At 42.4% G+C, this 17,190-nt stretch overlaps 1 protein-coding gene across 29 annotated transcripts in view; it reads left to right on the forward strand.

The window, feature by feature from the left end:
* The window catches only part of rims2a (regulating synaptic membrane exocytosis 2a), a 149,104-nt gene that overhangs the window by 35,174 nt on the left and 96,740 nt on the right, over positions 1-17,190 (forward strand). For 27 of the 29 annotated variants that reach the window (XM_084358423.1, XM_084358424.1, XM_084358416.1 and 24 more), the window contains one exon: positions 6,595-6,887. In XM_084358423.1, the coding sequence (XP_084214549.1) occupies positions 6,595-6,887 (293 nt within the window). Of the gene's footprint in view, positions 1-6,594; positions 6,888-11,566; positions 12,251-17,190 lie in introns of those variants that run through there. The other 2 variants (XM_084358433.1, XM_084358439.1) reach the window with 2 other exon arrangements.

Raw genomic sequence — 17,190 nt, forward strand, 5'->3', positions numbered from 1 at the left:
ACAAAATGCCCTATAAACTCTTTATTCTGGAGTCCTGCCTCAAAAGCAAAATTGCAATTGCAGCCTTCACAGGACTTAAAAAAGTAGGTTCGTATGTTCGTATAGGCATCTATGTTGTCTATCTATCTATATATATCTCTATATATACATATATATATATATATATATATATATATATATGTGTGTGTGTGTGTGTGTGTATATGTGTGTGTGTATGATTTCACCCCTCTTGGAATACATTATTCATTGGTCTACATATGCGTTGCATTAACTAATTATTATTGTATTACTGTAATGTCTGTCACTGCAGCCCATCATACTTATGTAGCCCCCAGCTGGGCAGAGATTTGCTCTGGGTGTATAAGAGAGTATGCTTATTGATGCCTGTGTGCTTAAGCTGGACTCAGTCCAGACTTGGATGTTCTGAGGAACACTCCACTCGTCTAACAATGAGTCTTTAATGAGAGGTTCAGTTCACCTCAGTTCAGGTGAAGGAGAGAAACACTGAAGCAATATGATACCTATGACAGGCCATTTACTGCCACATCAATATTGCAGTATGTGCCATCTCTAGTCTTTTTGAAGGTATTTTTCCAGTATTTTTGCCTTTATTGCAGTTTCTGAATGGAATCAAACAAATGGGTCATGGTTCGGTTGCATGCATTGAGACCACTGGCCCACTGCCCTCCAGGATGCCCATGTCATTTCTTTTAACTCTCAAATAAAATGAATGGATGACAGTCACTACAAAGGCCCTCTCTAGACAGGTTCCTGTGAAATCAAGTGAAGTATTTTAGCAAACGTATCACTAATACTGTTATGAATGAATGATTAAATGAATGTAAAAATGGAGCTGGCTTTCTATTTGAGCACATTGTGATATGCCGTGAAGGATACTGCTGATTCACTCTGGAGCCTCTGTTAAGTAATGTTGTAGTGCAGTTTAATGGCCACAAGAGAGAGCTCAGTGCTCTCTCTTACTGCATATCTAGCTGGCACACTGTGTGTGCATTACTTCCCCAGGAAATTTTTGAATGGAGCAGGCAAAAGGGGGACATGTAAAGAACATTGCTGAAGGGTTATTTTCTATATGCAGTATATATACTGTGCAGAATATGAATATTCACCACAAAAAAGGTGTTTTTCAAAATCTAAATTCCATCACCTTTTATGAGACAGGGCATATGGCACACATCATTTTGGAATAGATACATGATTAAAACTGTCTGTCCTTTCGTGGCTTCCTTGGCTGGTGCATTTTTGTCATCCTCACTCCTCTAAGTAGACACACAGTTTTTAGAAGATCATATTTGCTGGTATCACTGAAAACACCCTCAGTCTGCAGAGAAAGTATTAGAAAGGAAATTATTTATTGATCCCATGGCACTGGGTGTTTGTTTCCCTTAATTCAGTGCCTCAGTAAACAGCCTATAGCACATTTAATAGAGTATATATCTTCCTGGTGTTTGCAGCGTGTGGTATTGCTAGGTTTTTAGCTTTCTATTTTTAGCTGCAGGTTCAATGACTATGAAATGTGCAAACACAGGGAGAAATGGCCCTGCCCGAGGGCTGCAGCCCCCAACCCCCTGCCTGCGCTCAGCCGTGAAGAGTTAAGCCGAAGGGAAGTGTGTGTGTGTGTGTGTGTGTGTGTGTGTGTATTTGGAGAGTCTTGGGCAGAACGGCTGCAGTGAAAGTGAACATACCTCTGGCTGTTACAGCTGCTTGACCTGTGTGTGTGTGTGTGTATGATGGTGCATACATGCATCTGTTGTGGAGTCTCTGTGTCTGTGTGGTCTGTTAGTGAATGAGGACCATCACAGTTTTTCATCAGTGTGGGTTGAGCTCACACTGTCTTTGGGCTGTGTCCCTAGATTGACTGTTTGCGGCCTCATGCTGTGCGATGTCTCTGCCAGTGTGACTAAAGACAGAAAAAAAGTGCAATGAATGAAACAACATGTTTCTGTTACTGTCACATATCTAGTACTGGGATAAAGCATCATTAGAATTTCTCTTGTGGTCTGATTGTTTCTAAGATCTGAGAGTTTGTGCAGTCATTTAGAATAGCGTCACATAATGCTACGTCCCATTTCCACCTTGATGATGTTAGTTTAGCTTACTCTTTCCTATGAAGAAAAACCTTATAGCTTAAATCCCACGTTTCTTTGTCAGTTGATAAAACTCTTAAAGCTCTTTGGACCCTCGTAGCCCTTTCAAATCCCTTTGGATCATCTCAAAATGTATGATCATCAAGCTCAAAAAACAAGGCTGTTTTCATTTTGCAGTTCATGTAATGTTTTGGACATATGAGGATTCAGCCCGGCATTGACATTTTCCTTACTTGTGCTCTTCCTGTCTAATGCACTATATAAACATCCATTTTCATTCTGACTCTGTTCCAAAGTGCAAATCAAATCCAAGTATTGATGTCTGAGGCTCAGTGTGCTCAACATTTATTGGACCCATGCACGTTTTTGTTGGCCCGTTTCTTTCTTTTTTTTCTTTCTTTTATATGAATACTAGTATGCTATTAGGTATTCACTGATGAGATAAAAGAGCTCGACATGTGGAGTCCAAGGGCTGAGAACGTGGTTAATTATTGTTGGCAGACTGAAGAGGTGCACAGAAACTGACTCTATGTTAATTGCAGTTTGGAGGAGTAAATATGTAGGTCATAGGTGCAGTTTCTGTGGAGGAACTTGGCTGTTTGATTGAGAAGGGAAGATATTAGTTATTATTTTATGAATAGAGCTCAAACTTGGAATGCATGTTACATTTTGTTGTTTCCTTGTTGTTGATACATAATGTGTGAAGATACATTTCCTCCGACTGAAAAGGTTAATGTGAAAATAAAATAGGCATGCTATTTTCACCTAATAGTACTACTACTACTATTGATTAGATTGTGGAAACTTGTCACACACTGAATGAAGTTAGGTTAAAAAACAGGCGGGGTACATCCCGAGGTATAGCTTATGTTGCAAGGGCACAGATAAAATAACATGAACATTTTTCTAAATATAAGAAATACTTTATAAAAACTAAAATAGATTCCAGCCCATCCTCTACTGTCTGTTACTTTGCATGGTTCTGGTTGTGACCAGACTCAGTTCTGCTTCCTTTGATCATTGTTGAAAAGGGAAATGTTCTGCCAGAAAAAAAACACCCTCATCCTCATCAGAATCTTTTTCACAAATTGAAATTCAACTGAATTCAGATTTTTGGATTTGAAGTTGCCTGTATGTGCACATCCACCACCTCCACACTCTACCAATCAAATTTTTAGTATGCACACCATCCACTGTCTCCTGTGTGAACTCATAATCTTTATTGCACCCAGTATACATGTAAAGGACTAGTTATCATTGCTTTCTTATTAGTTTTAGCAAATCTATTTGTACACTGTTTCCACTCTTTGCTGCATCATTTTAATTGAGCACTTTGTTGCCAGGAATTCATGACTACATTTGTTGTAACTGCTACCAGGTGGATAATAGATAAGGCAATTCAAACCACTTCCTAAATTGGTCTATCTTTGGTGATTTCTATGTAGTGATCTGATAGGATGCAAGCTCTGACTTTCCCTGTCTGAGGTGCATTACCTGCAATCTCTGGGACTCCTGGTATCCAGTAAGCCCCCCGTCTACACAACTAAATCCAACAGAGGGAGAGTAGTGTCTGATTGTAACTGTCCTCTCCATGTGATAATTCCACTTTGAGATAAAATCCTCAGACTCATTTTAAGATATAATGTCAATCAACATACAGTTTGTGTGCATGCTTATACATGTGTCAGTATGTACATGTGTGTAAGTTCCAGGTGCAGAAAGTCATGTGTGGTTGATTAGCAGGAAAACTGGCCTCGGTGGCTCCCGGGTCTTAGCTGATGACTCATGGTTCACTGCAGAGCTCTCACCATGACCCCAGTTAAAGAGGCAGCCATGGCCTCAGTGGCTACACTCCTCTGGGACACATAAGCACAATTTGTAGCCTCTCTGCTTCCATTGTGTGTTAGCACAGTTATAGCCTATCTGTAACATTGATGGCTGGTCATAAATGCCTCATGTGTCAATATCATAAAGGCCAGTACTTGCTGCCTGCAGTGTGACTGTCAAGCTTTTTTGCAATACATTTGGAATGTAGCTAAAATAATTAGCTTGTTAGCATCTTTTAAAAGATGGCCACACCTACATGTGTCAGTCTGGGGTCAGGCAGGCAACTGTTCCTGTGTCTTGTTGAGTTTTTTCCCTGCGTTTCCATGGTCTGAGGCAGATATAGAAAGCACAGATCTCATTATCCTGCTTGATTCAGTGGTGCTACAGTACATCCCTGATATTGCTAGTCCATGACAGAAATGGGGATGGAAACCTTTGGAAATGCTGCCTGTTTACAAGTCAAAGTGTCAATCTTCATTGCCTCACTTTCCTCCTTGATGAATTGCTGCTGCCTACGTTTTCTGTATTGTGTCAACAATGTAACCTGACACAGAATGGCCACGGATGAAAGTTTTGAATTATAGTTTGCTGTGTGCATCACCTGTAAATGTCTGCACATGTGGTTACTGCCCATTCCAAATGTAAATTTTACCTTCCATTTGCTCACACACAGAAACAGGGACCTACACCCTGCTCCAGACTAGATGGATATTGAAATCACAGATAGATATTAACCACCAAACACACTGCACTCGTTGCTGCTATCTCTTGCTGCTCGTCTAAGGGAGGATGTAGACAACTGCCAGCTGGGAGCTTCATGAGGACAGTGTAATGGCGTGCAGGTTTATGAAATCTCTCCCAGATTTTGGGCAAGTGCCCTGTCCTGACCAAGAAGTCATGGGCTAAGTGACAGGGGCATGATCTCTCACTGACTTTTTTTTTTTTAACTCCACCCTATATTAAAAAAAAACATTTTTATCTGTGTGCTAATGCAAATACTTTACATGGCATGCTACAGGCTACTACTCTGCATCACCCTGTGCCTCTGAGATAAGCAGCTGTGGTTTCAGCTTGAAATCCAGCCTTTGAACCCCTGCAGCACTAACTGAACAGACCAATACAGTTTAAGTAAGTTCAACATATCAGTCAGTTTTTATTTGATTCAGTGCTTACTTAAAAAAATGGTGAGCTACTGTATAGACCAACTGATGGTGGGTGAGGCAGCATTCAGATCCAGCTCACACTAATAACAGTAATGCACTGACTCAGCACTGGGACTGTAAAGGCAGGGAGTTGGGTGGAGGGTGAGGTGGGGGGCTGCAATAGCTCTTGGCCGCCCTACTGGCCGTCTGGCCTGTCAATCATTTGGCAAGCTCCTAGTCTTCTCAGGCACACTTAGGGTGCTTTTCATTACGCTAACATGTCTCCTCATTTCCCTCACTCGCGTTTCTTCCTGGCCTTTTAACTCCTCACAGCTAGAATGTGAGAGAGAGATGCAAGGAAGAGAAGAGAGTGAGGGAAGCGAGGAAACATCTGTGTTTTCTTGCTACAAGCTCTTCAGGAAGCCTCCTTTCTCCTCACTCCTTGTCTCATCGAGGTGCTTTTAAGGGATTTTGAAGATCCTCCATGATGACGAAGAACGATTTCCAGGTCACAGGAGGAGAGAGGATGCAGGTAGCATAAGTTGGCATGATGAAAAGCAACCGCAGATATCACTTAAAGTAGCTTTCACTGTGACAGATATAAATAAATGCAGTTTTTACAAATAAAATGATCCAAGTTTTCTCAACAGAGACAGAATGCAGATATTTACCATGTAGTGTGTGTGTTTGTCTCTGTACATGTGTGTGTAGTGATCAGGGCTCCTGTCTGCTGGATTTATGAGGCTAATGTCACCACATTAGCTGGCTACTGGGGCTGCAGTATAGCGCAGATAAACGCGGCTCACAGAGCAGTAAAAATCTCCACTCTCCAGTCCTGGAAGAGCAGAACAGACGAAAATGTTGTTATTCTTTTCTATTTATCTTACCAAAGTGTATGACCCCAAACTGCATTATCTCTACTTACTTTACCTTCATTACAATGAGAGTCATCTCTGTGATTATTAGTTGTATAGGCTCTGCAGTTTGTCAACTGGAAACCAAAATTAAGAGTTTAATGGTAATGTACTGCATCATAACAAATAAGGAACTGTTACTTAGTATATTTAATCCGTACCAAGATATCTGTGGGGATAATTTGGGCTCACAGACTCAAAATGTATAATAATGGTAAACTAAACCCATATGATTTAACCATTCAGTGATATCAAAGGCTGCTGCATGTGTAAAATATTTCATCATTCACCTCATCTACATGAGTTGTCAATAATGTTTATGAATATTATCGCTGTGGGGTGAAAACTTCAAGTTTGTTGATTTCTTTTAGAGTTTAAACTCCCTTTTCAAATCTAATTAGTGATACCTAGTGTCTGAAAAGTTGACATTTTTGATGTAAAAAGATTTTCACCCAGCAACAGCGATATGCCTCACAGCTATGTTACAGCTTTACATAACACAAACACCCGAATCACTCCATTACAGCTCATCATAGGTTATATAAGACCACCTCTGCCTGTCAATCACCATTCCAAACTATTAACACCCACTTCTCTTCCCTGCAGGTTATGTGGGTATGCAACTTGTGCCGAAAACAACAAGAAATCCTCACCAAATCGGGGGCGTGGTTCTACGGCTCGGGGCCTGGTCAGGTGCGGGGCGTGTTTGAGGGCGGGCCACAGGGGAAGAAGGCCAAACTGCAGGACCCGTCTTTCTACCCCTACCAGGGAGCCTCAGGGGACTTGACACCAGCGTCAGACAGAAGCAGACCTCACGGCGGGCTCCTGCCCAGACAGGCGTCCCTTGACAACGGTTCAGGGCTGAGGTACTCGGGACCTGACGACGCATCCCTAGACAGGTCAGTTCTATGCTTGATAAATGCACACAGCTGCTATACGTTTGTAACACTGAACTGTTTTTATGATTGTGTAAAGTTAAGTAGATTCTTTTATCAGGGAATCACAGATGTAAAGAGCTTGCACATAATGCCTATTCATGAAGATGGATGGACGTACCCGCATTAGCAATAAGACATGTGGCCGTTGTATGATTAGTGCACAAGCCTAGCAAAGGAATAATGTCTCCTCACAAGCCAGTCAAGGTCCCATATAAAACAGCTTGTACATGAAGCCCATGAGGCCTATAAAGGAGACAGAGACACAGATACTGTATCTGGCACTAACTCAGCAATTCTACAACAGTCATCCACCCACGCACTCTCTCTCTCCTTCATAAAAATACATACAGACGCACATAATAACACAGATGGTTTGAGCTTATCCCAGCTACGATGGGTGCTGAAAGGTCAAGGTTGTTTGCCAGTATTTATACTTTCTCTACCTTGGAGAGAAACTGCATATTTTTTTAAACTTAAATAACTGTTTTGTCATCAGGAATATTTATAGGCCAGTTCAGGCTTTTGGAGTGTAAAAGCAAGAGCAGTCCTACTTGCCATGCAGAACTTTGTGTCCCATTTGTCATTTGCACTAAATGCCCCCTCGGAGTAGCACACGCTCAGATGCTGCCAACACGGACATACTGTGCTCGTGAATCTAACATCCGGTCCCTTCTTTCTTGATACTGCTGTTGAATAAGGTAGTTACATTGATGTCCACATGGGGGCTCCTTCATCTGTCTTCTCCAACAGGAGGAAGAGAAGCTTATAGTCAGTATCTACACACTCTCTAGAAATGTAAGGGAGGGAGACAGCCATTTCAGAAAACCTCTCACATTCTTGTTTGATCCTTCTCATATGTAAGGTAACCATACTAGAACCACACTAGGCTGATGTGGGCATATACTGTACAACATGATAAAGACAAATTATTAAGACTTTCCCCCAGAGTGTCTAAAATTGTCTTTTTAGTTTCGGACAACAAATCCAAGTCATATTGGCTGCGGTGAAACTCTGGAAGGGAACACGCCCCCTGTTTCTTTCTTGTGTTACAGTACGGCTGTGATATCAGGTTTTGTTTTCCATAACCCTTGGTCTGTCACAGCAAGCAGAGCCCACAGGCTAACAGATGTCTTTGTCTCTGTGCTGGTCCTCTCCTCCCACGAGATCAGACTTCTTGATGGGAAAATTGGGAAATATGGACTATGTGTTTTGCCATCCGGTGGAGCGCAAACCCAGCAGGTGGCTAAAGGAAGTGTGGCTCTGAGTTAGCCTCAAGTCATATATATGGACTATGTACATTCAAATTTACATATAGCCAACAGGAGAGGAACAGTTGGAAAGTAGTCCAATTTGACTCTATTCCAATAGAGCTTGTGTCCATGTTCATGTTCTCTGCTGACTTTTCAAATGTATACTTGGTCTTGCTCAGAGACAAACCAGGGTGCACTTTGCTCTGCCATTGCAACCTTGTATTTACTTCTTAAAGGCTAACTCCACTAATTTTACACAATAAAGTGCGTTCACAGGTCTTGGGGAATACTACTGCATATGTTCCAGTCCAGGCCCTCACCGCCTACATTATCCACAATGCAACCTAGCCACTGAGTGACATCACTGGAGGCAATTTATCAGATTACATGCAGCTTCCTCTAGAGCCACAAAAGGCTTTATACTACTTATTTCACATATGTAGTAGTATTCCCCAAGACCCCAAGTTACCCTTTAATACACCCAGTACCTAAAAAAATAGGAGAGCTCCTGAGAAAAAAACGTGTGTGGTTAATTGCCTGATATTTTGCTCTAAATGGATGTTTCAATGGATTTATCCAACCTACCTGCCCATTAACTAGCGGTGAGCAGTAAAGATAAGTGTACATACTGTCGTGCATTCACAGTGTAATGAAGCTGCTGTGCAACTGTGACACATACTCCAAAGCATTGTTATAACTCCAGAATTGACACATTTTTCTCCCCTGTCTTGGTAGGATTTGGTTCCTATGCTATCTTGGCTGAATCTCTCATCCATTATGTTCCAAGACTCTAAATGTGTAGCACAATAAAGAGCAGAGCATCATCTGTAACTTCAAATAGTAATCAAAGCTACACTGCTATAAACCTTTAAGGGTGATGCAGAATAACAGTATTTTGTGTCTCAGTGAAACTGGAGTGCGTTCTCCATCTTCTCCTCAAATGGCTGGCTGCTTTAAGGTGGTTTTAATGGATGATCAGACTGACTATAGATCAGACTATAGATCGGACTACTCCAAGCATTCAGTCATCCAGTCACTTTCTGTTCCAGTCCAGGCCCTCGCCACTGTATATTAATTGATTGCATGGCTAGAGAGGTGGAGATCGTACAGGGGAGTGATTCTCACTTTGGCATTCCCTACATTCACAGTGACACAACAGGAAACTGGCTGTCTGAAAATTCAGGGGATAATGCTGATGATGGATAGCATAGAGTCCATAAATAGAACTCCCACTGCATAAGCACCAAAACCCACTTTCATTAATCTTAAAGAATGTTTAAATTAACTCCTGGATCTGTACTGCTGAAGAAAGGAGGGGAAAAAGCTGACAGTCTATTTATAAGGAGAAATAACTTGGGAAGGCTTCTAATTTATCTTGGTCTCGAAGGTGTCATTTGAATGAACACACAGATACGCCAGGACAGCTGCAGTGTTGGGTGAGGCTGATGAAACAACAATGATTACACTGGAATTGGAACATACTCACTGGTGGAATTTCTTCAGATTCTGCATTTTTATAACACATTCAGCCGGGCAGCAGAGCCGTGCAGCCTGCCAAAAAATGTTAGAAGAGTAACCTGAACTGGCCCAGCCTAAGCCAGTACAGAGGAGCTTTGCACAGTTCAGTTCATCACTGCTGAGTTTAACAGGCTCCATCTTGTGCATATATGAAGTAGCTATTTGACCAAATCATTCATATTGACATGGAATTCAGTTTGTTTTTTTTACCAGTTAGCACAGTTTTGATCATCATTCCTATCAGACACTAAGAACTCTAAACCACTTGTTCAGAAATGTGACCTCAAGTGAACATACATGAAATGTCCATTATAGTTATCCTTTGAATTGTAAAAATGCATGTTGGTACAACCACAATAAGTGATTGGGTCTTGGTTTAGCTACGGAGTTAAATCTAGAAAATCTAATGAATGCTTACAGCAGACAGTCAGGGTAATAACATTAATGTTCAACTTTTAAAAGTGGTTTGGATAATAAGATTAGTCAGTGAATTTATTTGAAGTCTATTGCTTGTATAGTGTCCCTGTGCAGCTGGTCTCAGCAGCTTCTTGCCTCCCCAGATCTCAGCAACAGGCCTTTTTCACCGAACACATTTTGACATATAACAGGAAAAGCACAGGAGTAAGAAATATAATTAATGATGCATGAATTCTATTTAGCTGCTTTAGTTGTCCTGACGCACTGTCACACTGCCACGGTTTGCTGGGACATTTGAATGGAACAGAGCCATTGTTAATGTTATTAGCAACACCTGTGCTTGTCGTACTATGACAAGTCTGCTGTGAAAAGGCCTATTCATTTGGTGAGCAACCTGTGATTGTAACTGTTATGAAAATAGACCCAGGTGGTAATAATGCTGTATTTTAATATTTCCATAGCCTGCTCATGTGTTGTCAGTATTTCCCTTTAATTGTAAAAAATCTAGACAGATCTACAAATTGAAGCTGTGTGTAATGTAAAGGGTTTTAGTATCATTTTGTGCCACGAGGGGCTAATTTTATATTTTGGTCAGGATGCAGTTAACCTTGGAGGGGAGAATTGATTATAATGTTTTACATACAGTAAGAGGCTGGATAGCAACCGATGACATTTTAACAAAGGGATTTCATGGCATTATGTAGAGATAGAGATCTGTGAGCATTATCATCACAATTATAACATTTCTACGCTTCTGTCATTCTATACAACACATGCAGTTGTCTTCCATACTCTTATTCCAAGGCTGAATTATTGTTTGATGCAACTGCTTAATAGCTACATATTTGTAGCTTTTTTTAATAATTCATCTTGTAAGTACTGAAGACACAAACAGGTCATCTCCCTGCTCAGGGAATGCTCCTTTGTTTTTGCATGTCACAGCACTCATTTCTAGAAAAGGTTCACTGTAGCTTTGTGTTGGAGTGGCACCACAAAGACTTTTTATTGTCCTGTAAAAACATTTAATCATATAATGCTTTCTATCAGCAGCTTGAATGAACCTCTTGATCCACATTGGGCTCTTTTCAGCAAATTATGACTCTTTAAAGTTACATACAGAACCAGTGACTGTCCAAAATGAAATACATGGAATGAATAAATAAGTAACCCCTTGGGAAACCCCCCCTTTTATGTGTGCCCTTTTCTCCCAGGCAGATCCCTCTCCTTTTCAGAGGTATTAGGACTGTCCTCTGTCATTAGTGGTGAGGAGCTGATGCTCTGTAGCCAGATATGAAATGTAAGAAAAAAGATTACCTGACGACAGCATCGCCTCTCTCCCCTGTATTGTATTGTGGTCTATCTGCTGCTGCTGTGCGCGTCCCGAAGAGTGCATGAGAGAGGATGGAGAGATATGGCAAAGAGTGCGCACGATTGCATATCAGCCCCATAGTGTGTGTGTGTGTGTGTGTGTGTGTGTGTGTGTCTGCTTCTTTTTGTGCGTGTGTTAGCGCGAGTTTGTGCTCTTCATAGCGACGGGAAATATGAGTTGGATGTGAGGCAGCAGCTGATGCGCCGGTAAGGGATGCTGCTGCTGCTGCTGCTGCTGGCTGCCGTGTAGGATGCTTCTCCGCTTCTTCTCTCCTCCGGGCGCTCCTTCGCCTCTTCCTGCACACCGAGAAGAGATTTTTGCTACAGCGAGAAGAAGAAAAGGCTCGTTACCGGCACCGGCACTACCTCATTTTTCTCGCTTCAAGTCCGAAGCATTATGACCGAAGGATCCCGCCCGGAATGCGTCTTATTTAAGGACACTTTTTACCAGGAGCGGCAGGAAAAATATGGAACTTGATCGGCGTCTTTTCTGCGTTTAATGCGCCCCTGGAGATAATAATAACAAAATACTGAGGAGGTATATGTGTGGAGGGGGGCGTCCGGAGAGAGCGCCGGCTTCGGGATGTATTGCTGGTGAAAGGAAAGAAGGGGATCATTTACTGAGGATAAAAGAAAACGAAGGGGGAAAATGCAGTTTGAGACATTGCGTCAGTTCTGTAGCTCGGTTTTATCACATTTCAACGGGGCTTTCTCGGCGCCTCAGAACATCTTGCAGACGGAGCTGTTCGAGCAGGCGTTGAGCAACATCGGGTGAGTGATTCCTTTGTAAAGAAATGCCCTGATTTATGAGGAAGGGCTTCCCCGTTGGTATGTCAAACGAGTATTGGGGGGTGGGGGGGTTGTTGCGTTTATCGATCGGCAGCCAGCCTGCGTAATAACAACCTACAGTATAGTACTGTTGCTGCTGCTGCAGATATTTCCTGGCTGGATGATGAGGCCGATCAGTGATGCTACCGCGGTTTGCTGTGCGCGTGCGCGCGCACATGTACCACGCTTCGGGGTGGGGGGTGAACCGTTTAGGTAGACTGTGACCATACCGAGGTGTGACTGTGCTGTGCGCGTAGCCGTGTATGTATGTGTGCGCGTGCGCGTATGCCCCAGCGCATACTGCTGCAGCATGTGTGCTATACTGCCTCTGCCTCTACTGCTGCTGTGCCTGAGAGGAGAACATGAGGGGGTGAGGAGGGTGTATGTACATTTTCAGAAGAGCACTGAAAACAGTGAGCACAACACACCCACACACACACACACACACACACACACACACACACACACACACACACTCACTCACAGACCCACACCTACACACTCACACTCACACACAGGCCATTATGTTTTGGGGAAAGTATACATAACAGAGCAGGTATGACTTAGTTGATAAAATGTTGTCTAAACTACAGAAAACCATAAACAAGTATGCATAAATATAAATATTGTCACTGCCTTATAGAGCAATAATCTTCATCATATAAAAAATGCAGCATTTTCCTACCCTTTTAGCTCCGGTGTGACTGCAACAATCATGCACTACTAGTATTATACAACATGTATTTTTACATGTGTGTCAAGAGCGATAGAGAGAAGTTGGATCTCACTTAGATGCACTGGAGCATATTATGATTAATCTGCTAAATGCTCCGTTCCCCCACGGAGAGCCCCTGTTCTTCTGGCCAAGCATGGCTGTTAGACACATTATGCAGACTGCAGAAGGGCTTCAAACTTGCAAACAGACTCACGTTCCTGCAGCCGCAGGGCCGAGAGAACACCCAGGCCTTTTTTATTTCTTGCCATAGGCGCAGGCCACGTATCTCCACACCATGCACTGTCTGTCTCCAGGGACTGTGAGTCTTTCCCTCTTGTCCCCCACCCTACCGTCAGAAATAATTTACAGCATTGCTGGGCTCTCTGCCACCTCACATTACATGGCCAGAACACTCAGCCACTGGAAGGGCTGAACAGGGGGCTCTGTGCCTGGAAACTGTGATCCAGCAATCATCACATCTGACTGATTAAATTGAACTTATTTCCCATCACTACCCTTTTTTTTTTTTCTCTTCTGAGCAAATTCCTCCAGTAGTAGCAGTCTCTGAAGGGTAGTTGACGATAGGACTATGCCCATCATTTCTGTGCTTGATTATCATATTGTTCTGTATATATAGTTTGCTAATTGGTACAACTAAATGGACAGAGTGTGTCTTCATTTTTAATACTGTTCCAGGACCTTGAAGCCAGTGTCAGCCTGTCTATCCACTCATTTTAGGATCTGTAAGTAGTATAGCTCACCGGTACAATACAACACAACTCTCTGTAAAACAGTGTGCTGTTATCAGTGGCTAGCCAGCTTGACCATCCATTTGATCAGGCTGTTTGTGTGTGAGTCTCTCTCTCTCCTCTCTCTCTCTCTCTCGCCCAGGCCAGGCCAGGCCTGCTAATGGGCTGTATGCTTTTAGATCCAGCTTCCATGTATTATGCATGTGTGCGTCAGCAGAGGTCCTAATGGGGTGTGGGGATCTGTTCTTAGAAGGCCTGAATGGTTTTGAATTGAGTGGGCACTACATTTAAACTGCAACCATACCCCCCCACACACACACATGCACACACACACACACACACACACACACACACACACACTATGGCAGCTCTTTGTGCTTGCTTCCCTGAAATGCTTGAGACCAAAGTGTGTCTGTTGTCGAACAGGTGTATGAAGAAAAACAGAGGATGTTATTAAGTTTGTGGTACACATCATATAGTCTTTTTCCAGTTGAGCCTTTTTGTAAAGTATCATAGTGATAGTGTAAGTGGCATATAAATAGCTGCATTTGATGTTGGGCAGATGCAGTAGATAGATGCACGGATGCAAGCAGCACTGTGTTTCAGAATCCAGCAGCATATTAAATAAAACCTGTATTGCTGCTTTTTAATGATTCCAAACCGACCGCACAATATTGGGTGTGATTTTAGTGAGTCATCCTCATTCTCACAGCTGTTTCCTTCATCCCACAGTCTCATATATTGTCCTCCTGCAGTGACAACGTATCTGCAGCTGTGCACTCCTGCATTTCATAGCTTCTATGTGCGGTACAATGTGTACAGTCACAGATAGGAGGAAAACCAACTTCTTTTCACCAATGTCAATTCAACGCTAGAGGCTCAGAAGTGGAAACCCCCTGGCTTTCTCCCCCGCCCACACCCATTTCCTCACTTGTCCCCTCCAACGAGGGGTTGCCATGGTGATAAGGTGTAATGTTTGATCGATAGAAATGAAAAGAAATGATGATGTACATGTATCCTCCCTGTCTGTTAATCCCGATGATAGCAGGACCTGATTAAAAAGACAAGGGAAGGCATTGAGCAAGGGATGTTATTTCTCACAAAGTTACATAAGGTGCAAAAAGACAGGAGGGTGGAGCAAGTCACTTTTAATTTTCTATACTGTAGAATTAGTTCTCAAATATACTGTGCTCTGTCTGGAGACACAATTTTGCTATGTCATCTCACGCAATTGTTTTCTGCTTTGACATTTCAACAAATTTCAGACTACTCTTCATGGCAGCTTTCAACATGATAACATGCTTTACAAAGTTGTTGATAATTATTGTGCTTTAAAAATGCATGCATTAACTAAGAGTTTATGCCCAAACACATAAACTGAATTTTAATCCTGAATTTTGAGACTCCTTGAGCATCTTAGTGGTTTTATGAAATTAAACGAAAGTTGAATCAGAGAGACTTTTTTGGATTAATAGATATTTATTGCAATGTGCACATCAGATGTGAAATAAGAGTCAGTATGGGAAAACCCTCTGATGGATCCTAGCCGCTGGTGGTAGTCGGGATGAAGATGATGGCTGAAGATCTGGATGAGATGAGGTAGAGTCTGGTGAGCTGGACATGGTCACTAAATATGATGAACTGGAGGTGAATGGGTTGGAGGAAGGACGCAACAATTTTGCACTGAAACGACAGCTGACCACAGCAGAGAGGACAATAGGTTTAAAGTTTGCTGGCAACAACATGATTGGTTGGTTGATTTAATAGGGACAGAATCTGGTTGGTTTAACTGAAAGAGTAAACACCCATAGTCAGCTGATAATTTAGTGGGGAGAGAGAAAGTAAGATGGATGTGTAATGAATGAATGTTAAGATAGTCTTCCTGATTGAACTTGCACTGAGCTTCATTTCAGTGATGGAACCTGAAGAAAGACCTTAACCGAGACCAAATTTAAGTAACTTTTTTGCATTGCATCGAAAGCAGCTAATTTGTCTGTGCCTGTCTTAGATTGGGCTAGTGAAGCAATATGTGTTTCTAAGTGCAATGGGTCATCCTTTCATTTTCTGCTGTTACATAACTGTAGCTTTTTTAAGTTTGAGCAATCAAACTAACTAGTTTTCCTAACCAGCTACTGTGATGTTGAAAGGCAGCTAGCTTACTGGAATAGCAATGTTTTAGATTGTATCCTTCCTCCTTGGCAGTACATCAGTGATTGTGTTTATCAGGAATATAAAGGGGCTGTGCTAAGTTCAGCTTTAGCTGATGCTGCACTCATTTCTAGACATCTCAGGTCTGGATATCACCTGGACATTTTTTACTTCTTTTTTGGCTGTTGAAAATGGATAAATAGAAGCATAGGAATCAACCAGTTTTACATATATAACATTTATTTAATCAGGTAGTGTCAGTCAAAGATCAATATCTCTTTTGCAAAAACAAACATAGCCAGACAAACAAAAGGCCATAACATACATAGTACATAGCCATAGCCAGCACACAATAGAAGCAACATCCAGTCTGTCATGCATGTAGCATACACAACACACACTTTCCAGTCTTGATTTCTACTCTTGCAGCCTCTTGTTACCCTGTATTGTATTGGTAACAAGCATTGTGGATGTGAGGTGAGAGCAGTGCAGTGGAGAGACAAAGCAAGGAAAGAAAACAGAGAGAGGAAGACAGAAAGTACCAGGAACACCCAGGCATCAGTCACCATGGTGACAGAGCTGTAGACGAGGCAGACGTAGCAGGCTGCAGCTTGTGGGACTCTGAACCCCCGGAGCCCCAGATTCATGTTGATGTGACAGAACTGGGGGAAAGGAGAGGAGGAAAATAGGAGGAAAGGGGTAGGAGGAAGAAGGAAGGGCAGGAGGAGGAGGAGACAGACTGCAGACCTAGAAAGAACGAGAGACAAGGACATGGATCCCCAGCAGTTCCTCCCCTGGCTCTTCACAGTCCTGGACACTTGTGTTGATTTGAAGGTGTGTCCACCTTGATATATCATTTGCCACATTGTATAACAACAACCTATCCCCTGTTTTTACCTTTCTGTATCAAGGGTAAGTTGATTGAGTGCATATTTTGTTTTCCAGCAACGCCCTGCTTTACATTCCCAGAGTTACACATTAACGCCTCGCAGATGCAAAATCAAGCTGACTGAGCTCCTCCACTGGAGAAACTGGGAGTTACATGCCTTGCAGAAGGCAGGGCCTACCCACATTTCCCCAGCCTGCCTCAAGGCTACCATCACATCCTTTTTTCATCTCTGTGAATACAATAAAGTAGCATCTTGAGGGTTTAGGTGTGGGAGTCAGACTGAGACTCAAACTGTATCCGTCACACCTCGCCCACGCTCAGCCCACCCTCAGCCCCATGGTGTTGTATCCGGGTGTTGGCGGCACTCAGCAGCTGTAATTAA

This window comes from Pagrus pagrus, assembly GCF_965226575.1.
Source record: "Pagrus pagrus genome assembly, chromosome: 7".
Classification (NCBI taxonomy): Eukaryota; Metazoa; Chordata; class Actinopteri; order Spariformes; family Sparidae; genus Pagrus; species Pagrus pagrus.